Genomic DNA, 27330 nt, shown 5'->3' with positions numbered 1-27330 from the left:
TTGCTGTAAAGTTTTTATTTTTTGTATTTGTTTAATACATGTACATAAATTGTGAATTTACAATAAAAATACATTACCAAATACATATAATGCTAAAAATTTGCTCTTTGGAATGACACACAATTTTGATCATATATATATATTTATATGTACAAATGTTAAAAATATATCTGCATATCTACAAAAAACATGAGACAAATTTTGAGCAATTCTGAAGAAAATATGAACTTATAATAATATAAATTAAATTTTTACATATATACAAAAACATTCCTTTTTATAAATCATATATGGAGGCTTAGTAAAGTTTAGTGTTTTCTGTTAGTTCTTATTATTTTCAAGCAAGAAAGCAAAAAAAAGTGTTTTACTTTTGAAAGACATGTAGTTAAAGCTTGTCCCTATAATAAATAGTTTAAAAAGCATTGCAAAATATCGTAATAAATGTGCTATTGATTAAGAATTTTTTTCTAGGATTAAGGTTAAATAACAGTGAATGTTAATGCTGATTGTTAAATGAATACAAAGACCTCCAACTACGATTCTCAAAAACTATGTGAAGTTTGAAATCACATCATTCAATTCAATACTTCAGCTTGAAGAAAATTACTATTATATCAGCATTATTGACTATTTTTTAAGATTGCACGGTCGGAAAAGAGCGCACACATTTACAATTTATTACAACTCATTATTGTTGGCATGCTTGATGAATGTGGATGGACTGACAAAATGATTGCAATATAGTCCTCATTTTGAGAATGGGGGTGTAATAAATAATTCCTGAGAAAGAAAGGCTTGTTGAATATATGTATGTGAAAAATGATAAAAATTCTGGCTTCAAAAATCATTGTAATATTGTAATACAGTAATTGTATATTTGTGACATTCAAAGTGTATCCCTGTACACCTGATACTATTGTAACTGTGCAAAAGCATAGAAAGATCATATGTCATATTAATCAACTGTATAACATATTGACAGTTATGTAATACTATTGTTGAATTGAGCAACTATTGGGTGTCAATTAATAGAAATATCTGGTGTACAGTAATACTGTAATCAGTCATATATCTGGTGTACAGTAATACTGTAATCAGTCAAATATCTGGTGTACAGTAATACTGTAATCAGTAAAATATCTGATGTACAGTATTACTGTAATCAGTCAAATACATGTATCTGGTGTACGGTAATACTGTAATCAGTCAGAGTAATCATCATAATATTGTAGCTGTACATATTCATATTCTGCAGTTGGTCATCTAAAGTTTCTGTATGACACTTGTATCTTCCTCATCCGAATAAACACCACAACCAGGATAATGAGTAAGATCAAGATTACACCTGCTAGTACGGCTGTAGTGATCTGGTCTGAAAAATACAAAACACTACAGTTAAAATGAGTTAGATCAAGATTACACCTGCTAGAACGGCTGTAGTGATCTGGTCTGAAAAATACAAAACACTACAGTCAAAATGAGAAGGATCAAGATTACTCCTGCTAGAACGGCTATAGTGATCGGGTCTGAAAAATACAAAACACTACAGTTAAAATGAGTAAGATCAAGATTACACCTGCTAGTACTGCTATAGTGATCTGGTCTGAAAAATACAAAATACTACAGTTAAAATGAGTAAGATCAAGATTACACCTGCTAGTACTGCTATAGTGATCTGGTCTGAAAAATACAAAACACTACAGTTAAAATGAGTAAGATCAAGATTACACCTGCTAGAACGGCTGTAGTGATCTGGTCTGAAAAATACAAAACACTACAGTCAAAATGAGAAGGATCAAGATTACTCCTGCTAGAACGGCTATAGTGATCGGGTCTGAAAAATACAAAACACTACAGTTAAAATGAGTAAGATCAAGATTACTTCTGCTAGTACTGCTATAGTGATCTGGTCTGAAAAATACAAAACACTACAGTTAAAATGAGTAAGATCAAGATTACACCTGCTAGTACTGCTATAGTGATCTGGTCTGAAAAATACAAAACACTACAGGTTAAAATGAGTTAGATCAAGATTACACCTGCTCATACTGCTATAGTGATCTGGTCTGAAAAATACAAAACACTACAGTTAAAATGAGTAAGATCAAGATTACACCTGCTAGTACTGCTATAGTGACCTGGTCTGAAAAATACAAAACACTACAGTTAAAATGAGTTAGATCAAGATTACACCTGCTAGTACTGCTATAGTGATCTGGTCTGAAAAATACAAAACACTACAGTTAAAATGAGTCAGACCAAGATTACACCTGCTAGTACTGCTATAGTGATCTGGTCTGAAAAATACAAAACACTACAGTTAAAATGAGTAAGATCAAGATTACTCCTGCTAGTACTGCTATAGTGATCTGGTCTGAAAAATACAAAACACTACAGTTAAAATGAGTAAGATCAAGATTACACCTGCTAGAACGGCTGTAGTGATCTGGTCTGAAAAATACAAAACACTACAGTCAAAATGAGTAAGATCAAGATTACTCCTGCTAGAACGGCTATAGTGATCGGGTCTGAAAAATACAAAACACTACAGTTAAAATGAGTAAGATCAAGATTACACCTGCTAGAACGGCTGTAGTGATCTGGTCTGAAAAATACAAAACACTACAGTCAAAATGAGTAAGATCAAGATTACTCCTGCTAGAACGGCTATAGTGATCGGGTCTGAAAAATACAAAACACTACAGTTAAAATGAGTAAGATCAAGATTACTTCTGCTAGTACTGCTATAGTGATCTGGTCTGAAAAATACAAAACACTACAGTTAAAATGAGTAAGATCAAGATTACACCTGCTAGTACTGCTATAGTGATCTGGTCTGAAAAATACAAAACACTAATGTTAAAATGAGTAAGATCAAGATTACACCTGCTAGTACTGCTATAGTGATCGGGTCTGAAAAATACAAAACACTACAGTTAAAATGAGTAAGATCAAGATTACACCTGCTAGTACTGCTATAGTGATCTGGTCTGAAAAATACAAAACACTAATGTTAAAATGAGTAAGATCAAGATTACACCTGCTCATACTGCATTAGTTATCTGGTCTGAAAAATACAAAATACCAAGATTAGAATGGATTGGTTCAAGAATAAAAGTCAGCATCTGCTTGAATTCATATAAAGTTATAAAGGGGAATAACTCTAGAATAATAAAAGTGTGCTGCCCAAAGGAGTAGGTCCGGTAATGACTCATTTTGGCCTCAAATTTCAGTTTCATCTGACGAAAGATTTTGACCACTTTTTAAACACTTAAGTGTCTATTTCACTTGATTCAATTAGTTTATGTGAAAGATTTTAACTGATTAAGTCATTAAAAACGATCCGATTGAAGCTCAAATATGAAAAATCTCTCAAATATGCCAAAAAACGTCACTTTTCAGATTGTTTTTGTCAAAAATGAAACCTTTATATATGTTATATATTATCATAAAATACAACTTACATTGCAATATTAAGGATGAACACGAATGCGGCCACTTTCGTTTTACACGGAAACCATCTAAAATTTAACTAAAATGATAGAATTTTGAAGATTTCAGTAATTTAGCATGACTTGATGGTGCTACAACCCGATATAAGTGCATTGTATTGTAAAAAACAGCCCATATTTATGTAGCAGAAGCATTCATCTGTCCAATAAATAACTAAAAGTTTACATTTTAACAATTTTGTAAAACTGTTATATTTTTGGGCCAAAAAGGGGCCTTACCGGACCTACTCCTTTGTACTTGATCTGAGTTTTGTGGTAATAAGCGTTGTGTATAAAAGAGGGACGAAAGATACCAAAGGGACAGTCAAACTCATAAATCCAAAACAAACTGACAACGCCATGGCTAAAAATGAAAAAGACAAACAGAAAAACAATAGTACACACGACACAACATAGAAAACTAAAGAATAAACAACACGAACCCCACCAAAAACTAGGGGTGATCTCAGGTGCTCCGGAAGGGTAAGCAGATCTTGCTCCACATGTGGCACCCGTCGAGTTGCTTATGTGATTACAAATCCGGTAAATAGTCTAATTCGGTAGGTCATATTCATGAAAGGGAAGGGGATTGTAGTTACGACGTAAGGAACATATCCGATATCATTTGTGAAACGGTTATTCCATAACGGTCAACCAACTCGTGATGGAGTCCGTATAAGTTTCATTACATTTGATTTAGTCAAACTAAAGTTAGAGAACAGAAACTAAAAAATACAGCAATTTTTCCATTTGTAAAGGGACATAACTATAGATTGGTTTAAGTCACACCACCAAAATTCAACTTGATAGTATTCAGTCTTTGGAGTTATAACAAATCTATGTATCAAGAGTCAATGGAATTATAGCACTTTGTAATGAATTAATTCTGCATTCCTGGAATTGATTTGAACTATAGCCCTTTAATAATAAGTCAGTGAATACTTTTATTCAAATTTACAAGGAACCTATATAAGGTATTAAACCTTTGCATGAAATTGAATCTAAATCTGTTAAGGCAGTATCAACTTTATATAGAAAGAGATAGAATTGAAGACGGATGGACAGACAGTTTTATTACTGTAGGCACTGCTGACAAGCAGTAGCTCTAGTAATCAACTTACAAGTTGTAAATGAAACTGTATTATCATCAGACTTGACTCCACATTCTTTTTTCCAGTCCACAGGTATATACGGTTTGGTTATTTTCTGGAAGTCTTCTAAAGGACAATCTTCAGCACATCCTGAAATTAATATATTTATTCTTTTATTCAATTTATTGTTTGAAAAATTTATTGATTAAGTATCTATCAAGAAGTTGGTTAAAAAAAAGATTTCTATTAAAAAGTTTACCAAAAATATTGAATAAGTGATGTTTTGATGTTCATTGAAAGGGAGGTAATCACAAGGTTTTGAGATGCTCTATCAGTGGTATTTTGATAGATTTATATGAAAGGAAGATATTTACCTGGTACAGTTAGAAGATATGCTCTATCAGTAGTATTTTTATACAGAACATTAACATAGTATTTCCCTGCAGAGTTCTGATGGAGTTCTACTAAAACAGATGCTGCATATGGCGGACTGGTTCCATTCGCAAATAGATTTAAAGCAGAGAGCAAAGCAGCAACAGTTGTATCATGCTGTAACAGACAAAAGCAATTAGTCACAAGAAGCAACATTTCTGGTAACACAGGAAAACTACAATCATCTAAATTTTGTGAAAAAGATCTATTGATATACTATGTTGTTTTGAAGATAGTTGCTAAACTCGATAATATTCTAATGATGTTTATAAGTCTTCAAATGATGATATCTAAATTTAATTTTCCCTAACTATCTTACAACTTTTCCCACCTACACATTGTAAATCGATGCAGTTCAATTACCTCTAAAACAAATGTTCAGAACCTTTGCAACAACACTTTGAGGGGTTTGTAGGTGGCTTTTCCTACAAGTCTATACTCAGACTACATGAAGATTATAATACTATTAATTTTGTACAGAAATACACGAATTTTTTAGGTTTTTTGGTTGTGTATATAGCACTTTTATAAATACAATAATGAAGCATTTCTTTTGGTAATAATTTTGGCTTTCTCCTGCCTTGAAAGTGACTTTGTAATTCATAGCAGTCATATCACATTGTTATAGGATAAACTTTATCCACATCAATAAATTCCTTACAGTTCATTCTTCAAGGCATTTAAATTTTAAATTGTTCTCCATTTTATTTTTACCAAGCCTCTACAGCAAACATTATTTTTGCCATGAAATGAGCTGGTTAGATAGAAATGCTAGTGCAAGTATACATGTACATGTGCAATACTTTGATTGATTTTGGAACATTCAAGTACGAAATAAAAGATGAAGTTTTAATCTGTTTTTTATGGATCTTATAACACTCAATTTTCAAACAGAGACAGACTTCCAATAGACATTTTTCAACCTGATTAAGGTTAAACATATGTATTGATATTCATTTGCATAAGGTCAATTTTTATCTGATGCAGCTCAAATGTTATATTAAATGAAGAGACTTTTATTTTATCTTACCCCTGAATACATAAACATTTTAGTGTTAGTTTTATTTTGAGAGGCAGCTACCATCTGCTGGACAAATTCACCAAGAATTGGACCTGAAAAAGAATAATCTTATAAGATGGACCTATATATTTAAGAGTCTGGTGTTTGAAAGTCTGTTTGATAGTCACATTATGGAATTTGATGTGACTGTCATACAAGTGAGAGGTTTAGCTAGCTGTATAACCAGGTTTAATCCACCATTTTCTACATAATACATGTACTAAGTCAGGAATATGACAGTGGTTATCCTTTGATTTGATGTGTTTGAGCTTTTGATTTTGACATTTTATAAGGACTTTCAAAATTGAATTTTCCTCAGATTTCAATATTTTTGTTATTGACTTTTAATTGATTCCTTTTATCCTTTTTATAAAACTTCTCAGGGTTGTTTATAGTCATCTGAAGATGATTTTATATCAGATAGATCTTTAATACTGTAAATTCGTTATTATTTATGGAGTACCAATTTTTGTTTAAATTCATGGGATAGGGAGTAGGGGCGTTTGATCCCAGTTTTTATCCTAGAAAATAAAGTTTTTGAGAACTACTAGTGAAAATCTTCTAATGTACACAAATGATTTTGTAATTCAATTGTTACTACATAAAATAACTCTTCCATAAAACTGGTATATCATACCTCCCATTAGTCGACTTTTTTCAAGTCCACTGTACAAAAGCCTGAATTGCCAGCTGTCTAGGAAACGTAATTTCTCATACACAGTCATGTTTTCCTGTTTCCATTGCTGATTAGCCCAGGGAGATACTGTTAGGTTGTGGGCTTTCTGAAAAAATATGTCAAATCTCACTATAAACCAAAAGTGCTTGAGTTGCTGATAAAAATAAACAGATGTGTTATGAATGCCAATGATACAACTAGCAATCAAAGAATGACAGTGTTAAATTATCAATCCTTTAAATATTGTTTTTAGTGATTCTCACATTGATTTTGTTATTAATAAATGAAATCATGACTTAATATGTATTCATATACCAGGGATCTCCATGGCCTGTTTAACGATGGCGCCCCGCCATCGTTCAAATGTCTTGCGCCATCATCAAATGACTTGCGTCATCGTCAAATGACTTGCACAATCGTTAAATTGTCTTGCACCATCGTTAAATTGTCTTCCGCCATCGTTCAAAACATCTTCGTTTTTTGTAGCCCGACGCCATTTTTTTATCAATTATAATCAAATGCATGTAATTGCATAACCCTTGGGCTTTTTATGTTATAATCAATACAGTTCTAACGCCTGAGGGATATCCGGATTAAGATCGCTAATCACTTGTACCTGAGCTTGTATACAGGTAGATCAACAAACCAGACAGGAGAATACTATCTGAGGATAGACGATCCATTTGTCGAATTAATCAACTAAGTTTCAGCAAATGATTATGATAATTTAGGTTAAATAAATATATTAATAATCCAGTTACAAAGAAAACAGTTTAACAAGTCGAACACGTGCTTTATTTTGACTTACGCAATCAGCATCCCCCTTTTCTTAAGAAGTACAAGACGCAAAACAGTTAATATTGTTTCATCGCAAATAACTCGAGTACTGCTGTAACGATAATTTAGAATTACTTTAAAAGTAAAAACTTAAATATTTCCTGTTGAAAAAAGTATTGTATCGTAATTCCGAATTCATTTCGTATATTACAATCAAATTGATACATCCGCGTTTCCGGTTTCTATTCAGACTCGAAAGATGCATGTTGCACAGCATCAATTTGCCAGATAAAGTCATTAAAAACCTTTTCATTGGTGTCAACGTTTGCTTTACAAATCTCTTTAACCTTTAACATAACCCGTACGAATCGTTATGTTGTTGCTGCAAATCAGCCATACCGGTAATGGGTTCTGAATTTGACAGTGTCCATGAAAAATAAGCTCCACATCAGATGATTTTTAACCCCCATAACAATTACCAAAAATACAAGAAATCTACATGGGGTCCTTCATGACAGCTTTTGGTCATTCTCGACTAAGGGGAGACCATGAAGACTTGTCATTTGAATGGTTAAAAACAGCAATAAATGAAAATATTGATACTTCTAATTCTATAATGAAAATTGAAATAAATATAATTTAAATAAGCAATGAATTAGCATGTTCACCATTCCTTGTATGGAGGGATAAAATACTTCCGATCGCGCCACACTGTACAGTGTAGACATGGTTTGTAATGGTGAAAGTTCCTCCATGGTTCAATTTTCATCCATGGAGATCCCTGTATACAGTTCTGTAAACTAACTATCCGACATCCTGTTGATACTCATGGCATGGCACAAGATCCTGTTTTTCTCAGACTGTTTAACAATTCTTTAAACTAAATCCAATGGACATATGCTGATTGATAAGTTAGTCTGATGGACTTTTTAGTTGTAAATAGTTTTTTTTAACTTATAATCAGTTATTGAAGGTTCTCTTAGATTGATAATTTAAATGTGAGTCTTTAGTCTTTTTGGTAGTTCTTATTGTGCTTTGCTTGTTCTGATTTTTAATTGTTTTTTAGTTTGCTCTTATTTTATTCTGTTACACCACTGTTCTTGGTGGGGTTGAGTGCTCATGAGTGCATGTTTAACACGGTCAAACTCTGTATTTGTCTGTCTGAAGTCAGGAGCTTGTAATTCAGTGGTTGTCATTGGTCATTGTCTATTGTCTATTTATACCATTTGTCCTTATTTCTATATAGAGGATATAAACATCTGTTAGTTCGTCAAAAAAGATTGATCTAAACAAAACCAAGTATTTATAAAGTAGTACTGTATACAAAATATGAATAGATAATTGTGTACCTCACAAAACAGTGTATCAGCAATCTGCCAAATGTTAGAAATATTTTCATGATCCATTCCTGACATCTGTCCCACAAACTTGTAAAAATCCTGAAATTTTACAAAATAATAAACATATGATACTCAATTGTGGGTTATTCTTCATTTCTACATTTCATCTACAAGTTAGTATAATAAAAAAAAAAAGTTTTTGATTGAATTTTGGATGTAACCTGTCTTCTGATTGCCCGATAGTCTATTGTCTATCAGCTCATATACATAATTTTGACATGTTAACTCCTTAAAAATGGAATGATAGATCTTTTGATTTTTTAGTTTAAGAATGATTATGACTTACTTTGTTTCTCATTTCCTCTTGAGCTATCTCTTTTGTTTTCATGGTTTCCTGGTACAGTTGATCATATCGTGGACAATTCTCTCCCATATTTATCACCTACCAAAACAAAGTATTTATGTAGGTAGTTGTGGTATTTATACTGTCGGAAATTTGATATCTGCAATTCCAATGGATTCTTTTATGGGGAGCCAGAAGTTTAAAAAAGAAGAAGAAAAAAGACAACACAATGGCCAAAATAAAAGAGAACAAAAAATAAACTCTACACAAAACATTTATTTCAAAAGAAATCTTAATATGAGGCAACATACACCCAAACCACAGCCAGAATAAATGGTGCCCCAAATGGGTCAAAATATTTGTCTGGTATGTACTGGTAAAGATTAGAAATGTCTGTATTCAAAACTTAGTCTCCTCTAGGGGGTATAATCTTACAATGTCATATCTGTTTTTCATAAATTGTTTTGTTAGGAATTAGGCCATTAGTTTTTCTCAATTGAAGTGTTACCTACTTTTAATGTCAGGGCCTTTTATAGATGACCATACAGTATGTTTTCTTTTCATTGTTGAAGGTCATTACATAGCCTATAGTTGCTTACAGCTACTTCATTTGAACTTTGGTGGATAGTTGTCTCATTGGCAATCATACTACATTTCCTTATTTTTATAAAATACTCTTTCTTGGGTCTGGTATATACTGGTATGGGCTGCCAGTTAGTAAGGTTTGTATTCCATACTTGGTCTCCATGAAGTGTGTGGGGGGGATCTTACATTGTCCTCTTTCTTGGGTCTGGTATGTACTGGTACGGGCTGCCAGTTAGTTAGGTTTGGATTCCATGCTTGGTCTCTGTGAGGAGGGTATAAACCAGCTAGGTTACAATAGGCACTCATTAGACATCTGTCTTCATTTGAACTGGCAACTTCTATCTACAATAAGATGTTTCTGTTTAATTCAAATCTGTCTACTACAACATTATACGTAATGTGATTTTAGTTTAATGCACATTAAGTGTATCAAATTTTAGATTGCTTAAATTTACTGTCAAATCAACAGTAAACATGTCATAACAAAGTAGAGATACCATATTGTATTGCTTGGATTAACAAATGTTGGATTCATTCTCTATAAATGAAAATAACACAACACCAAACTTAAAAATGCTGATTTGATGTAATTTAATCCGCATTTTAATTGTAAGAGTAACATAATATCATTCAGTTTGGTAATTTTCATATGTTCAACATCACAATAGTCTATTTATCTATTCCTGTAATTGATCCTGTAATTAGGGATCCCTTTTTTGGTTGTCTCCCTTAGGAGGGACATGAAATTGACAATGGAGAGCTAGCAGAATAGGCAATTTTATCTCTGCATAATGTGAGTTACCTTGAAGTTTTTTTTAATTTGCTGTTAAGCTAAACACTTTTGATATTTTTTCAATATAAATTTTGTTAAACGCCTATATATCACTTTAAACTTATCATACTTTGAGTGGGCAAAAGGAAATTTTGTCTTGCATGGAACCAGTCTACGATTGACAAAGTAAAGTAATTTGTTTAAAAAGTGTGTAATAACTGAATTAAATCGGTAATTGACAAATTGATTATTGGTCATGTTGTTTATGCACAAAGATTGCTCATGAAGTAATAACGAAATTTTTATTTTGTCTCCAATTTATGATTTTCTTCAACCTCTTTACATCTCATTTTTTTTGTATTTAACAAAAAAAAATCTATTTCATTAGTATTGAGCACCGTAACCCTTTAAATAACAATATTTCTCAACATTTCTGAACCTTTACTGCAAATGTCCCGTAATCATGCAATGACTTACTTCAGTGTGTACATAGGAACTATTCAGGAAACCTTCATATCTTTTTCTTAACCATTGACCAAAATTGTAGTGCATCAACATCCCTTTCTGAAAACAATAAAAACAACATATAAATCAGCAGTAACATCAATTTACCTTTAAGAAGAAATTACAGTAGCAGACAGACAAAGAAAGAAACTCCTTCTTCTGACCTGGTCGACTTTGAAACTTGTCCGCCTATTTTTATCAATCAAGACGTAAATATGAAACAATACAAACTAACATCATGCAAGTCATGTGATCATTATTACAAAATCTCAATCATGTAAATAAGGCAGACATTGGGACATTTTGTTTGCCTTTAAATTATTTTTTTTAGTGCAGACTGATTAAAGATAGATGAATGGATGAACAGATAAAGAGACAGACATGTAGACAGAATTATGAGGGTAAAACTTGATGCTTCCTCTGGAGCAGGCAGGAAAAAAATATTGACTTCAGACTATGTTCAGAAACACACATAATTTACATGTTATAAAGATGGGGTTTTCAGCCATAGTGTCCTTAAGAAATCTTGTTTTGAGGCTATTTTTTACCTTTCAAAAGCATACATGTATATAGAATAGCAAACCTCTTGTCATATACATGTAAGTACATACCTTAGTTAACCATCCCAATCCTTGTGGCCACTTGTCAACTTTGTTTTTATCTGTAGGATATATAACCACTGGAGACCTATCTCCATGACGATACACCTAAAACAAAATAACTTTACAGATAGTTTATTTGACAAAAACTCATTTATACACTATTTTCATATTACCAACATTTGACTATGTAGTTTGTTTTTTCTACAGATCACGACCTACTCAGTCTGTGGTATATTACATGATATTTTGATACTTAGTCAACTAAGAGCAACTGAAAAGAGTAAAATCAAGCTTACAATCAGTACAATTTTTTAGATGTCTTACCATGGAGTAAGTAACCTGTCGGAAAAAAATAATCAATCCGAGTCAAAAAAAGTAATATTAAAATAGGTTTTTTTCTGTAAAACAAAACTTAACTTTAGATGTTTGTTGTTAGATGAAGTTCAAAGGTTAAACTTTGATATAAAATTTAACTATAAATTGTCATATATATACACACAAACACTATGACTTCTTATCAACTATGTGGCTCATTGTTTGTCATGCTGTCTTGAATCAAAATGTGATAAGTCCCTTGCCAAACTAGATAAGTGGGGCAACACTAAGAAGTCTGTTACCATTCTAATCTGTGAGTTATGGATTTTTGAGACTTAAAGTCACATGAAACCGCAAATTAAAAAAAGGATGCATATGGTTTTTTTTATAACTAAATGACTAGTTTTGATTATGAAATTTTTGTACATATACTTTTTTCTAAAGAAAATTCTATAATTTGTTCAAATCTAGAGGAAGTTTATTTTTTTTAATTGTTTGCTTCCAGTAAACAATTCGCCGATGTGTTTTCCATATGCAGTGAACCTTTCTTGTAAAAAATCTGGTGATCACAATACGCATGGATCTATCTTTCAAAGAAATTATTATCTATTTGTAAATCTTATACAAATGCTCAATATCCATGCTTTTTTGTTGATTGTTTACTAAGGTGACAATCGGTACACTACAGCTTCTAAACACGACAATTAATTAGCTGCCATATAATTTTTCACATCATAACAGACCTAGAGAAATATTTTTTTTGACAATAATAGGATATGGATGCGTAAACGATGATAAAATTCTACAGTTGGGCCCAAATAGGGAGTCCATGTGCCAAATACCAGTCACACATAGGCTGATCCAAATTATTGTGCTGTGAAAGCGGGAAATGAAGTCTACTGGGACACGGGAAATTACAAAAAAAAATGAGAATTGCTGTCGTACATAGTGTAAGCGGGATACAGGAATCTGACAATACAGTAAGCAGGATTCGGATCAGAACCCCCCAACGAGACCCCCTTACAAGTGAGAGGTTTGGCTAGCTATCAAACCAGGTTTAAATTCACCGTTTTCTACATTAAAATATGCCTGTACCTAGTCTGGAATATGACAGTTGTTGTACATTCGTTTAATGTGTTTGACCTTTTGATTTCGCTATTTAATTGATCCGTTTTGAATTTTCCTCGGTGTTCAATATTTTTGCGATTTTACTTTTTATAAAAATTAACTATTTGATTTGATTTGAAAGATCGGGTTCATAAATATTTGACATTACCAAGTTAATCAGACGGAGGGTTGGATCTGCAGTAGTAGATGCTGTAAACCCCGTGAAGAAAAGCACCAACAATTTAAAATTCACTTGAACTTTCATTTTTTGGACTGTACGTCATTCTTTCGACACCTCTCTTATCCCTACGATTATGAGGATAAAATTTCAATTTTTTGACTTCCGAATAGACAGGGGAGTTAATTTCCCGCCAAATCGAATATTCTTTGAATAATAGATTATGCAAACTCTGTAATGGTCTGTAATGAGGGATGAATTATTTTTTAACACATGAAAAGCTTTTGTTAATGTTAGAAATCACTTTATAAGCAAAATATTTAGTAAAAATAAAAAAAATATTTTAAAAACTTAATTACAAATCCCTTTGTATTTGGAAATGAAAATAAAATTCTTTTGAAAATTATTAGAGGTTTTAAATATAAACAGGAATACAATATCAAATTAGATTTCTTTATAATATAAAGTTATAGATATATGATTATATATATGATGATATATGCATTTACATATTTTGTACGTCTAATTACCTTCCCCCAAGAGTGACTTGGGAAATAGAAGTATGCTCAATATTGGTCTTCGTCCGACCGGCAGTAAATCATTCGCCAAAGTGGGTCGTCCGTTTGTCTGTGCGGAATATAAAAATTGGAAGCCACGTCCGGTCAGAATGGAGGCGTTAAATCCAGTGCCTCGTATAAAGATAATGCAACGCTCTTTGCACGTTAAGAACCCTAGCAATAACTCTTTTGAGAAGGGTGACCTATTGCAAGTCTAAATTTCTGTCCCTATTCAATATACCCTTATTTCTCGTGGTAACCGTTTAAATTCAATCACGGACGCCTCTATTACAGAACCCACAGGAACCAGTAAGCAACCACTTTATCATCTAATTAATTATTAGTATGAGTCGATATTAGTATGAAATGAAGCCGTGCTGTCCAATAAAGGACACAAAGTAACAAAGAATGGGTCATATATATATATATATACTTTTATTTATACTTTGATATGAAATCTCTTATTTCAGTTACTATGATATTTAATATTAATCAATTTAATCAAAAATAAATAATGTTATATATGGATGTCCTTTGTTTAACCGATTTTTAAATTATATTTTAATTATTCTGCTCATTTTGGGCGCCGTGATTGGCAAATACCATATATGATTGTTGTTTGTTTGTATACCTTACTATGCAAACCATCGATTTTTAGTTATGAAATCAGTTTACATTTCTTTCAATTTAAGATGTAAAATAATTATATGCCTGACCCAAGTCAGGAGCCTCTGGCCTTTGTTAGTCTTGTATGTTTTTAATACTTACCAAGGGCATTTTGACGACTCAGTTGAGCAGGATCGATTTTATCAATAGTTTTAAGAGTGGTCTCCCGTCGTTCAGTCTAGTCTATTCGTCTTAGCCACTGCTTTGTCAGATCTACTTTGACTAATGAGATTTGAATGTCTGCTTGATGAAGGTACCTTCCACCTCTTGTTTAAATACGAGTGCATTGGTTATAATGTCTGCTTGGTGAAGGTACCTTCCACCTCTTGTTTAAATACGAGTGCATTGGTTATAATGTCTGCTTGGTGAAGGTACCTTCCACCTCTTGTTTTTAGCCACTGCTTTGTCAGATCTACTTTGACTAATGAGATTTGAATATCTGCTTGGTGAAGGTACCTTCCACCTCTTGTTTTTAGCCACTGCTTTGTCAGATCTACTTTGACTAATGAGATTTGAATGTCTGCTTGGTGAAGGTACCTTCCACCTCTTGTTTAAATACGAGTGCATTGGTTATAATGTCTGCTTGGTGAAGGTACCTTCCACCTCTTGTTTTTAGCCACTGCTTTGTCAGATCTACTTTGACTAATGAGATTTGAATGTCTGCTTGGTTAAGGTACCTTCCACCTCTTGTTTTTAGCCACTGCTTTGTCAGATCTGACTAATGAGATTTGAATATCTGCTTGGTTAAGGTACCTTCCACCTCTTGTTTTTAGCCACTGCTTTGTCAGATCTACTTTGACTAATGAGATTTGAATATCTGCTTGGTGAAGGTACCTTCCACCTCTTGTTTTTAGCCACTGCTTTGTCAGATCTACTTTGACTAATGAGATTTGAATGTCTGCTTGGTGAAGGTACCTTCCACCTCTTGTTTTTAGCCACTGCTTTGTCAGATCTGACTAATGAGATTTGAATGTCTGCTTGGTGAAGGTACCTTCCACCTCTTGTTTTTAGCCACTGCTTTGTCAGATCTACTTTGACTAATGAGATTTGAATGTCTGCTTGGTGAAGGTACCTTCCACCTCTTGTTTTTAGCCACTGCTTTGTCAGATCTACTTTGACTAATGAGATTTGAATGTCTGCTTGGTGAAGGTACCTTCCACCTCTTGTTTTTAGCCACTGCTTTGTCAGATCTGACTAATGAGATTTGAATGTCTGCTTGGTGAAGGTACCTTCCACCTCTTGTTTTTAGCCACTGCTTTGTCAGATCTACTTTGACTAATGAGATTTGAATGTCTGCTTGGTGAAGGTACCTTCCACCTCTTGTTTTTAGCCACTGCTTTGTCAGATCTACTTTGACTAATGAGATTTGAATGTCTGCTTGGTGAAGGTACCTTCCACCTCTTGTTTTTAGCCACTGCTTTGTCAGATCTACTTTGACTAATGAGATTTGAATGTCTGCTTGGTGAAGGTACCTTCCACCTCTTGTTTAAATACGAGTGCATTGGTTATAATGTCTGCTTGGTGAAGGTACCTTCCACCTCTTGTTTTTAGCCACTGCTTTGTCAGATCTACTTTGACTAATGAGATTTGAATGTCTGCTTGGTTAAGGTACCTTCCACCTCTTGTTTTTAGCCACTGCTTTGTCAGATCTGACTAATGAGATTTGAATGTCTGCTTGATGAAGGTACCTTGTTTTTAGCCACTGCTTTGTCAGATCTACTTTGACTAATGAGATTTGAATGTCTGCTTGGTGAAGGTACCTTCCACCTCTTGTTTAAATACGAGTGCATTGGTTATAATGTCTGCTTGGTGAAGGTACCTTCCACCTCTTGTTTAAATACGAGTGCATTGGTTATAATGTCTGCTTGGTGAAGGTACCTTCCACCTCTTGTTTTTAGCCACTGCTTTGTCAGATCTACTTTGACTAATGAGATTTGAATGTCTGCTTGGTGAAGGTACCTTCCACCTCTTGTTTAAATACGAGTGCATTGGTTATAATGTCTGCTTGGTGAAGGTACCTTCCACCTCTTGTTTTTAGCCACTGCTTTGTCAGATCTGACTAATGAGATTTGAATGTCTGCTTGGTGAAGGTACCTTCCACCTCTTGTTTAAATACGAGTGCATTGGTTATAATGTCTGCTTGGTGAAGGTACCTTCCACCTCTTGTTTAAATACGAGTGCATTGGTTATAATGTCTGCTTGGTTAAGGTACCTTCCACCTCTTGTTTTTAGCCACTGCTTTGTCAGATCTGACTAATGAGATTTGAATGTCTGCTTGGTGAAGGTACCTTCCACCTCTTGTTTTTAGCCACTGCTTTGTCAGATCTACTTTGACTAATGAGATTTGAATGTCTGCTTGGTTAAGGTACCTTCCACCTCTTGTTTTTAGCCACTGCTTTGTCAGATCTACTTTGACTAATGAGATTTGAATGTCTGCTTGGTGAAGGTACCTTCCACCTCTTGTTTAAATACGAGTGCATTGGTTATAATGTCTGTTTGGTTAAGGTACCTTCCACCTCTTGTTTTTAGCCACTGCTTTGTCAGATCTGACTAATGAGATTTGAATGTCTGCTTGGTGAAGGTACCTTCCACCTCTTGTTTTTAGCCACTGCTTTGTCAGATCTGACTAATGAGATTTGAATGTCTGCTTGGTGAAGGTACCTTCCACCTCTTGTTTTTAGCCACTGCTTTGTCAGATCTACTTTGACTAAGGAGATTTGAATGTCTGCTTGGTGAAGGTACCTTCCACCTCTTGTTTTTAGCCACTGCTTTGTCAGATCTACTTTGACTAATGAGATTTGAATGTCTGCTTGGTGAAGGTACCTTCCACCTCTTGTTTTTAGCCACTGCTTTGTCAGATCTACTTTGACTAATGAGATTTGAATATCTGCTTGGTTAAGGTACCTTCCACCTCTTGTTTTTAGCCACTGCTTTGTCAGATCTACTTTGACTAAGGAGATTTGAATGTCTGCTTGGTTAAGGTACCTTCCACCTCTTGTTTTTAGCCACTGCTTTGTCAGATCTACTTTGACTAAGGAGATTTGAATGTCTGCTTGGTGAAGGTACCTTCCACCTCTTGTTTTTAGCCACTGCTTTGTCAGATCTACTTTGACTAATGAGATTTGAATATCTGCTTGGTTAAGGTACCTTCCACCTCTTGTTTTTAGCCACTGCTTTGTCAGATCTACTTTGACTAAGGAGATTTGAATGTCTGCTTGGTGAAGGTACCTTCCACCTCTTGTTTTTAGCCACTGCTTTGTCAGATCTACTTTGACTAATGAGATTTGAATGTCTGCTTGGTGAAGGTACCTTCCACCTCTTGTTTAAATACGAGTGCATTGGTTATAATGTCTGCTTGGTGAAGGTACCTTCCACCTCTTGTTTTTAGCCACTGCTTTGTCAGATCTACTTTGACTAATGAGATTTGAATGTCTGCTTGGTGAAGGTACCTTCCACCTCTTGTTTAAATACGAGTGCATTGGTTATAATGTCTGCTTGGTGAAGGTACCTTCCACCTCTTGTTTAAATACGAGTGCATTGGTTATAATGACAGAATATAGACAGTTACTGCAAACAAGGAAAATGCGCCCCATCATAATCATTGCTTTAAAAACTCCAATAATACAGTTTACATGAGCTTAATGTGTTCTCTGTGACCATGCTTGCTTTTTTGTAGGCAACAGAGTGGATTCCAGATGGATCAGGATCACAGGCTAAACAATGATTTTGTAAGCCATAAAAGTCATTTTTCGTATGTCAAAAACTGGGGCGGGTAATTATGAAATCCATACTGACAGTGAAAGATCAAAAAGCAACTTTTGCATAGCTAAAATTTGTCTTTTTGTTGATATTTCTTTTGATTGAGTTAGGCCGTTTCAATTCATATTTCATAGTGTGTCTTTTTTTCGAAGTTGTGATGTTACACTATTTTTTCAGGTTGGGTGAAGGTTGGCGCCTAATAAAACGTTCAAATCTGCTGCATCTTTTTGTACATGTCCTACGTCAGGAGCCTGGTGGTGTTCAGAGGTTGTCGTGTTTTGATGTTTGATAAGTGTTTCTCGTTTCTCGTTTTTATATAGATTAGACTGTTGATTTTCCTGTTTGAATGGTTTTGCACTAGTAAATTAGGGTCCCTTTATATTTTGCTGTGAATTGTGAGCATAGGCTCTGTTTGAGAGCCGTACAAGTTTGACCTATAATGGCTTACTTTTACAAATTTTAAATTTGATGGAGAGTTATTTTTGAAAATTCTGTTTTTAACAATATCAATGGTTATGTAACGAGTTAAGTTTAACAATAGGTACATTTACTTATCTGGTCTCGAAACGGATGTGGCCTACATTATACCACAACAAGGAAGAATTATTGGAACTAGTTTATTTTTAAAATTCAGAATTTCACTTGACTTTTAATTTTATTTCCATTTCTAATTAAACATGTAAAGGATGCATAAAAGAAGCGTATTTAACATGTTTAACGATAGCTTGTTTGTTGTTGACAATAACTATGCATTGTACATGTACATAATAATGTAATACACTCAATTTATCATTAATAGAGTGTGTTGTGTCAGAGCATCTTCGCTAGCAAAGGGTTACGATCCACTCCCGAGAACGGGCTAGCGAAGATGGATAGATACTTGAAACATGGAATATATTTATCACTGTCCGTCAATTGAAGCAAACAACCATTAACAAAGATGTAGGCTAGCAAAACTTCTTGTTCATAATGGCAAAATATAATTTTATTCATTACAATAAGTATATGCATCGTCACAGTGGTGAAACCAGTTATTGATATGAATGTCCTACAAGCACACTGGACAACATTGACCTGGTATAGACACAGCTCGCTCACCACATGCAGGTCTTTCGCACGTCAACTGTTGGTCGATACATAAAATAAGGCCATCACTGCATTTACATCCATAACAGTCGTCATGGAAACCTATGTCTTCACCATCCCCATACCAATTACCGTCTCTGTAACAGGCTGAAATTAAATTCACTTTAATTAAAATATTGATTTCCATTTCCAACCCCATTCCCGAAATAATTCGCACTTTTTATATTGTTAGTTGAAATATTGTAGAATCGAATGAATGAACTTGAGTCGCATTGACCTATGTTTTTAGCATGTTGGTTAATATTGAACATAAAACAAATGACCTTGAACAAAACATGCCCCAAAACTCTTAATTTGCCGCAGTCGTACAATGCTGTTGTTTGGAATGAACAATAAAATAAATACTAATTTCATTATCTGTAGGCTGTAAAATAGAACTTACCATTTGACGCCAACGTTGATGAAACAATCAACAGCATGTACATACAAACCCCAAGGTATTTAATCATAGTTAATGTTCGATAAATCAACCTGAAATATATAAGTCGAACGATGACCACTAAATGTATAATTCAAATCATCCAGTATACACAAAAATGGTCATTGTATATGTAGTTCTTGAAGTAAATAAAATGTTTAAAATTACTCGGCACATTTCTGGAAAAATCTTCATCGGTTCATAGAGGGATCCAAACAAAAACGCCGAATGTGCTTGAATAAGCTGCAACTTGAGTTAATTGCAACTACACCAGAAGATATAATAAAAAAAAATCTCATTGAATCCATAAAAGACTGATCTACCAAGTCCATTGCCGAGGCTGGCAGGTCAACAATACCACTGCTAGCCCATATTTGTGTCTGATTGTCAATGTTCTATATGGTCGTGATTTACATTATTACCATTGTGTCCGTATCGCAGCTGGTGCACTGTTTGTCCATAATGGTGCCTGGTAGCCAATGTTCAATATGGTCGTTATTTACATTATTACCATTGTGTCCGTATCGCAGCTAGTGCACTGTTTGTCCATAATGGTGCCTGGTAGCCAATGCTTCAATATGGTCTTTTTTTTACATTATTACCATTGTGTCCGTACCACTGATGGTGGACCGTTGTCCACAATGGTGCCTGCTAACCAATGCTTCAATATGGTCTTTTTTTACATTATTACCATTGTGTCCGTACCACTGGTGGTGGACCGTTGTCCACAATGGTGCCTGCTAACCAATGCTTCTTTATAGGAGTGTTTTTACATGTACTACCATTGTGTCCGTATCGGTTGACTGTTTGTCTAGAGTGGTGCCTTGTATCCAATGTTTCTTTATGGATGTTATTTTTAAAAATGTATACTGCCATTGTGTCCGTACAGCTGATGGTAGACTGTTAGCCCTTTCTAGTGCCTGTTAGCTAATACTTTTATATTGACGCAAACAAAGATACAGATTTTGATTTCATATTTTTAGTTCTTAATTCTGTTTTGTAGTAAAATTACATTGGTTCCAACTGGCTTCAGGAAAATTTATCAGCTGATTAATGTCTACATTTTCTATGTCCAATTAGTTTTGATGTATTGGCTTTTTAATACATGGCACTTTAGCGCAGTTGGTCGTGTTTCATGAACAGAAAAAAAAAGATAATAATCAAAACAAAACAAAAATAATGTAAACTCAAAGTTGTTTTTGACCAAACATTATCAAAATTATCAGCATGTCAGACTCACTGTCTTTTAGGTATTTGTATTGTAATTCATTATCAATTAAATAGATATACACAAAGCTAATACTAGTATTACTTACAGCGCAGTGATATTTACAGTGTCGTTATAGTCAATACACTAACAACCAGTATAAATAGTGTATTGAATGCCTGCAGACATGACAACATATGTCTGTAATGGTTTTCATAAAACAGAATTGACATTGAAATTCGGCAAATAAAGCCATAGATGGCACAGTTCACCATGGCATATGTATTAACTACATTCTCGAAACCATCCTTGTGGCAAGTGTGTACCATTACAGATTTGATTAAATATGCTGTTAATAGCTTTCATTGAAGAAAAATTCAGCCAGGACCGCTCACAATAAACCGAAAAAGCTTATTGCGTTGTGAGAATACAGAGATATGGTATGGCTGTAGTTGTCGGATGTAGACTTTGGATCTCACCTTTGAGTTCATTCATGCCAACCAAGAGAGAATTTGACCAATCAGACATCAAACGGGTCTTTTACCATGATAAAAGACTTTGACCACTCAGAGAACTAACGGGTCTTTTTGACTGACCTCTGAGAGAACTAACGGGTCTTTAACCATGATAAAAGAATTTACCCACTCAGAGAACTAATAGGTCTTTTGCAATGATAAAAGACTTTGACCACTCAGAGTACTAAATAAACTCATCATAGATACCAGGATTAAATTTTGTATTTACGCCAGACGCGCGTTTCTTCTACAAAAGACTCACCAGTGACGCTCGAATCCAAAAATGTTAAAAAAGCCAACGGGTCTTTTACCATGATAAAAGACTTTGAAAACTCAGAGAACTAACGGGTCTTTTGTCATTTCAAAAGACGTTGAACACCTCTTTTTAAAGCAAAGGGAACATGAATCTATAGACTTAATATGTTAAATTAACAAGAATCAGCATTACATTCTTTCAGCTTTTCTTCCATTTTTTCGCCTATACCAAAACAACAACTCTGTTTGAAATAATATTAGTTACATAGTGTGTTAGTGACCTAATATGATATATATACAGGGTCAGTAAATTCGTCACTATAGCACACTATGTAACGAATTCATCTTACCGACTATCTTTATTTGTTGAATTTAGACTGAAGTTGTCTTGTTTGCCTTCATACCATATCTTCTTAATTCTGTATTAAAGTGTTCAAGTGTTCAATTTTAAGAACCTTCTTCAATTGGTCTGCACTAAAAACTAATGTAAACGATAAATAATATATCAAAATTATCTCCCCTTGACCACTGATCCTTTCTTCATGCATTTGAATTTCAATTATTATTTTATGTTTCTTTAATCACTCTGTAATGTTTATGTCATGTTGTAACTAATGTTATGCTCTTAATGGGCCCTTTAATTTGGAAAATAAAAATATTGTATTGTATTGTATTGTATAATCAACAACCTTGATATAACAATATTAAACAGAACTTCCAATACTTTTAAATAATCAAACACTGCCTAAGTCGTAAATCCACTACTAACCGTGTATTGAAATAAGCCCCGTCTCCCTACTAACCTAATATGGAATATACACGGTCTCCACGAGGTCGCTTTTAACGGCAATCATATTCCTAGAAATGTATAGGAGGTAAGATAAAGTTGCATATGGTCTATCTGAAAACAATTTTGCAATCTGCTTTGTATTATGACAACAAATCCACCGTATAGAACGCCACATGCGGGGTGTCGGCTATGTTTGACATGGGGTGGCAATTTTGAAGCGACGAAAAAGTAACAAGGTAAGTTCAAGCATCAAAATTTCTTATTTCTAGAACTCTCAGTACCATATAATGTATTGCACGGAAGGAACCGCAACAAAATCTATTTCCTGAAAGCAGAAGCAGTCGTTTTCAGTGCTCAGTTTTCTCAAACACCTCGCCCTAGTTTTCCGTGTTGCAGATTCTGAGGCTTTATATGCAAATTTCGGTATAAAAATCTACTTTACACAGCCATCCCCCGTATCATTTATATAGAATTGTATTCCTCTCATTGACTTATACCAAATACCAGTTTCTTAGTTAAAATTAATTGGTTTTAAAACTGTTATTCATCAAAATATAAAGTGTCGCTCGGGGTGTCAGATTTTGCGTCGCAAGGGGTAGAGGCTTGTCATAAAAAATAATATTAGTCTTCATATGATACATTTTATTTCATTCACATCTACTTTACCATGACAAAACAAGGATTTTTCATTTTGCCTGTTTTTGGTCTTATAAAATATATGCTTTTGATTTCATTCACATCTACTTTACCATGACAAAATAAGGGTTTTTCATTTTGCCTGTTTTTGGTCTTATAATAGTTATCAAAGGTACCAGGATTATAATTTAGTACGCTAGACGTGCGTTTCGTCTACATAAGACTCATCACTGACGCTCATATCAAAATATTTATAAAGCCAAACAAGTACAAAGTTGAAGAGCATTGAGGATCCAAAATTCCAAAAAGTTGTGCCAAATACATCTAGGGTAATCTATGCCTGGGTTAAGAAAATCCTTAGTTTTTCGAAAACATGTGCTTTTGATTTCATTCATAGTTAAAAAAATGGCTTAAAATATTTAGTTTTCAAGCTGGTAAACGATTTCTTTTCCTTTTCAGTCACTTTCATGGTAAAAAAGTCAAGGATATGGCTCAATAAACCAAAACATCACAAAATAGTCCTCAATATAAGATATGCCCGAAGCCTCTACCAGCCAAAATGCATCATAGTTCATCACCAGGTTCATCTAAAAAGCACTCGTGCACGCCGCAAAAATCCATTACTCCTAAAAGAATTAGAACACTCTCTTCAATGAAACACTCAACGGCATCTTTTTCAGCGAATGACAACACAACTTCAATTAATCCTGAAGACGATGATACTACAATTGTCAATGAGAAAACAACGACTTGTACACAAATATACAACGGAACAGGTTTACAAGAAAAAATGATTTAAGACAGTTATTTCGTTCGTAATCGCCCAGCTAGAACTATCCGTTTTCTGTTACACATCTATCATTTCATATCTACTTTGAAGGTCTACTCTGACTATATACATATCTCTAAATGAACCGGAATTGAATAAAATTTGAAGAATTTGATGTAACCTGTGTTTTTCTAGGTTAAATTTCTGTTACATTTATGTTCATATTTGTGTAGGTGTGTTTGAATTTAAAAAGTATCAGATAGAGATCGATTTATAAGAAAATGTATTCTTTTTTTATGACAAGCCTCTACCCCTTGCGACGCAAAATCTGACACCCCGAGCGACACTTTATATTTTGATGAATAACAGTTTTAAAATCAATTAATTTTAACTAAGAAACTGGTATTTGGTATAAGTCAATGAGAGGAATACAATTCTATATAAATGATACGGGGGATGGCTGTGTAAAGTAGTTTTTATACCGAAATTTGCATATAAAGCCTCAAAATCTGTAACACGGAAAACTAGGGCGAGGTGTTTGAGAAAACTGAGCACTGAAAACGACTGCTTCTGCTTTCAGGAAATATATTATGTTACGGTTCCTTCCGTGTAATACATTATATGGTACTGAGAGTTCTAGAAATAAGAAATTTTGATGCTTGAACTTACCTTGTTACTTTTTCGTCGCTTCAAAATTGCCACCCCATGTCAAACATAGCCGACACCCCGCAAGTGGCGTTCTACACGGTGAAATCAGTAGCATTTATCTTACCTTAGTTTTATGTCCTAATACATCTTTGTCTGGAATATAGATTTTCATTGTTAAATTGGACCTTATATTAACCATTATTAATATTGTTTGCTTGTATTATCAATTAGTTTTGAAATGCAAAAATTGTATTCAACAGTTTGTCATGTTTATCACTTGAGTTAGGCGCTAGTTCCCTAGTGGATTATGCTTAATGCGGTTATACACAATTGACTTCATATCTTTCCTGACGAATTATGCGGTTTTGAATTAATAAATAAGACAAGTAAATCAGAACAAAGGAACATATATTTTTTGTCTTAATAAAAAATGTAGAAAATGGAGTTGTAAGCCCGAAGTGGTGATATGTATATTTGTACCATTTACTGTAATCAGAGACATATATACATATGTGTATATATGTCTCTGCTGTAATCAAATAAGAATATCCTCTCTATCTCATTGCAGAATTAAAGAAGAATGTGTAATAGTACACTAATGCCCGTCTTGCACTATCAGTTTCTATGATTAGTGTACCGGGAAAGTGGGGTCAAAAATCTAATTTGACATTAAAATTTTGGAATAGGAAACATGTGTGCTCAGTTTCAAGTTGATTGGACTTCAACTTCATCAAAAACTACCTTGACTAAAAACTTTAACCAAAAACTTTAACCTAAAACTCGCACTGTCATTTTCTATGTTCAATGGACCGTGACATTGGGTTCAAAAATCGAATTTAGATTTTAAATAAAAAAGATCATATCACAGGAAACATGTGTACTAAGTTTAAGTTGATTGGACTTCAACTTCATCAAAAACTATTTTGATCAAAAACTTTAACCTGAAGCGGGACAGACGGAGGAACGAACGGACGCACATACCAGAAAACATTATGCCCCTCTACTATCGTAGGTGGGGCATAACAATACTGACTCATCAAGAGCAAAACTACATAGAATGATAATGGCGATACTGTAAAAGAGGGGCGAAAGATACCAGAGGGACATTTAAACTCTTAGGTGGCAGAAACCAGTTATTTTACAATAAATCTTTAGAATTTCATGGATTTATGATTTTATTTTCTTGAAAATTCATTCAAGCTTATATACAAATAAAATGTATGGTTTCAAGGAACTAAGATGTGTGCGTGCTTATGTAAATATGTAGAAAACCTTTAAATTTGGGTGTCTGTCCAGCATGGAGATTTAAAAATTTATAAATGCATTACAAATAAGGCAAAAAATGTGATGATCTGATACCAATCTAATCCTCACCTGCAGAATCCTGCTAAAAGCCGACAAGAATTTTAGCTAAAATTCAAGAGAGAAAGGATATTCAGTGAATTAGAGCCTTGTCCGAACCTATCCTTACCATCAAAATCTCAAGATATTTTTGTTTACATAAAACTGAATTTTTTCCCCACTTTGATTGGATGCCGTCAAGTGAGGAGACCACAATTTTGACATCTGATTGGACCTATATGTGAAGGAAATCCCCAACCTGTGTATGCAACTACTTACTTGTGTAGTACAGTAGCCTAGAATTTACATTCATTTATTTTTTCAGTCCACATGATGCAGTTATATACCTCAATACTTAACTATAACAAAATTTCTGCGTGGGACACATGTTCTGGTACACCAAAACTGGTACCTGCCACCTTAGATAAGAAATAAACTGACAACGCCATGGCTAAAACATAAAAAGACAAACAGACAAATAAAAGTACACAAGGAACAAAATAGAAGTCTAAAGACTAAGCAACACGATCCCCACCAAACAATTGGTGATCTCAGTTGTTCTGGAAGGTATAGCAGATCCTGCTCCACATGTGGGACCCGTCGTGTGTGTTGCTTATGTTAATACAAATCAGGTATATAGTCTAATTCGGTAGGTCACATTCGTGAAAAGGGAAAGGTATTGTAGTTACGACATATGAAACATATATATCCGATATCATCTGTGAAACGTTTGTGCTAAAACTAATCCTAACTTCAGAGAAGGAGCTAAATATATTGTTGATCTATGTTCCGTCATCCAAACAGAAGAGTCGCCTCTCTTATGCGATAAATGTGGACAGTTTTTCTATAACGTTATTGATCATATCATGTGTATGTGCGATCGTCTATCAGACTTGAGGTGTTATGGGTGTCTTCCTCCATCTTGGATTGTAAAAAACAGAGAACCAAATGTCCAGATTTTCTATCAAGTTAGCAAAATTTGATGCAGGAATGCAGATATTTAATGTGAATTTTCATTAAAAAGAATCAATTTATAAGAATATAACTTATAAATATTGGTTATTTTTGCAAATGATGATTAGTTTTGGTTGTTCTTAAAAATAAATTAAATTGGTATTTTAAGGGGAGGTAACTCTAAAACGGTGCATTTTCTGAAGGATTCTACATGGAATTTTCCTATTTTGTATTTTAGCCGGAAAAAACGTACGGTGACCCTATCTTTTCTTTTGATATTCTCAAAGCATTGTCTGAAAGCTATCTTTTCCTTAAGTATTTAACAATTCTATCATTTTGTTTAGTTTCTAATCACAAAATTGTGTTTTTTCCTGTATAATCCATACAAAATGTGTC

At 33.9% G+C, this 27330-nt stretch overlaps 1 protein-coding gene across 2 annotated transcripts; it reads right to left on the bottom strand.

Moving 5' to 3' along the window:
- On the bottom strand, window positions 1-13421 carry LOC139513860 (lysosomal acid phosphatase-like). 2 transcript variants are annotated; one of them, XM_071302715.1, is made up of 11 exons: window positions 13265-13421; window positions 11683-11778; window positions 11045-11131; window positions 9982-10137; window positions 9214-9309; window positions 8877-8966; window positions 6712-6856; window positions 6045-6127; window positions 4957-5131; window positions 4613-4732; window positions 1-1372 (listed from the first exon to the last, which is right to left on the bottom strand). In XM_071302715.1, exons 1-11 carry the CDS (start codon window positions 13358-13360, stop codon window positions 1260-1262), a joined length of 1257 nt encoding a protein of 418 aa, XP_071158816.1. In that variant the 5' UTR covers window positions 13361-13421; the 3' UTR covers window positions 1-1259. The 2 variants fall into 2 exon arrangements, with proteins under 2 accessions (XP_071158816.1, XP_071158817.1); XM_071302716.1 differs by lacking the exon at window positions 1-1372 and adding an exon at window positions 2830-2990.
- Window positions 13422-27330: the final 13909 nt, after the last annotated feature.

This window comes from Mytilus edulis, chromosome 2 (genome assembly GCF_963676685.1).
Source record: "Mytilus edulis chromosome 2, xbMytEdul2.2, whole genome shotgun sequence".
Lineage (NCBI taxonomy): Eukaryota > Metazoa > Mollusca > Bivalvia > Mytilida > Mytilidae > Mytilus > Mytilus edulis.
Note: the sequence above shows the minus strand (reverse complement) of the source record. Positions and strands in the feature narration are given on the sequence as shown.

Bases quoted from the DNA above. Each gene is read 5' to 3' on its own strand.
- LOC139513860 (XM_071302715.1), bottom strand. From the start codon at position 13,360: ATGAAAGTTCAAGTGAATTTTAAATTGTTGGTGCTTTTCTTCACGGGG. The intron at 11,779-13,264 runs GTAATGTCAAAT...ATTTTGTTTTAG, and splicing joins CCCTCCGTCTGATTAACTTG to GTGTATCGTCATGGAGATAG. The intron at 5,132-6,044 runs GTAAGATAAAAT...TGTCTGTTACAG, and splicing joins AAATGTTTATGTATTCAGGG to CATGATACAACTGTTGCTGC.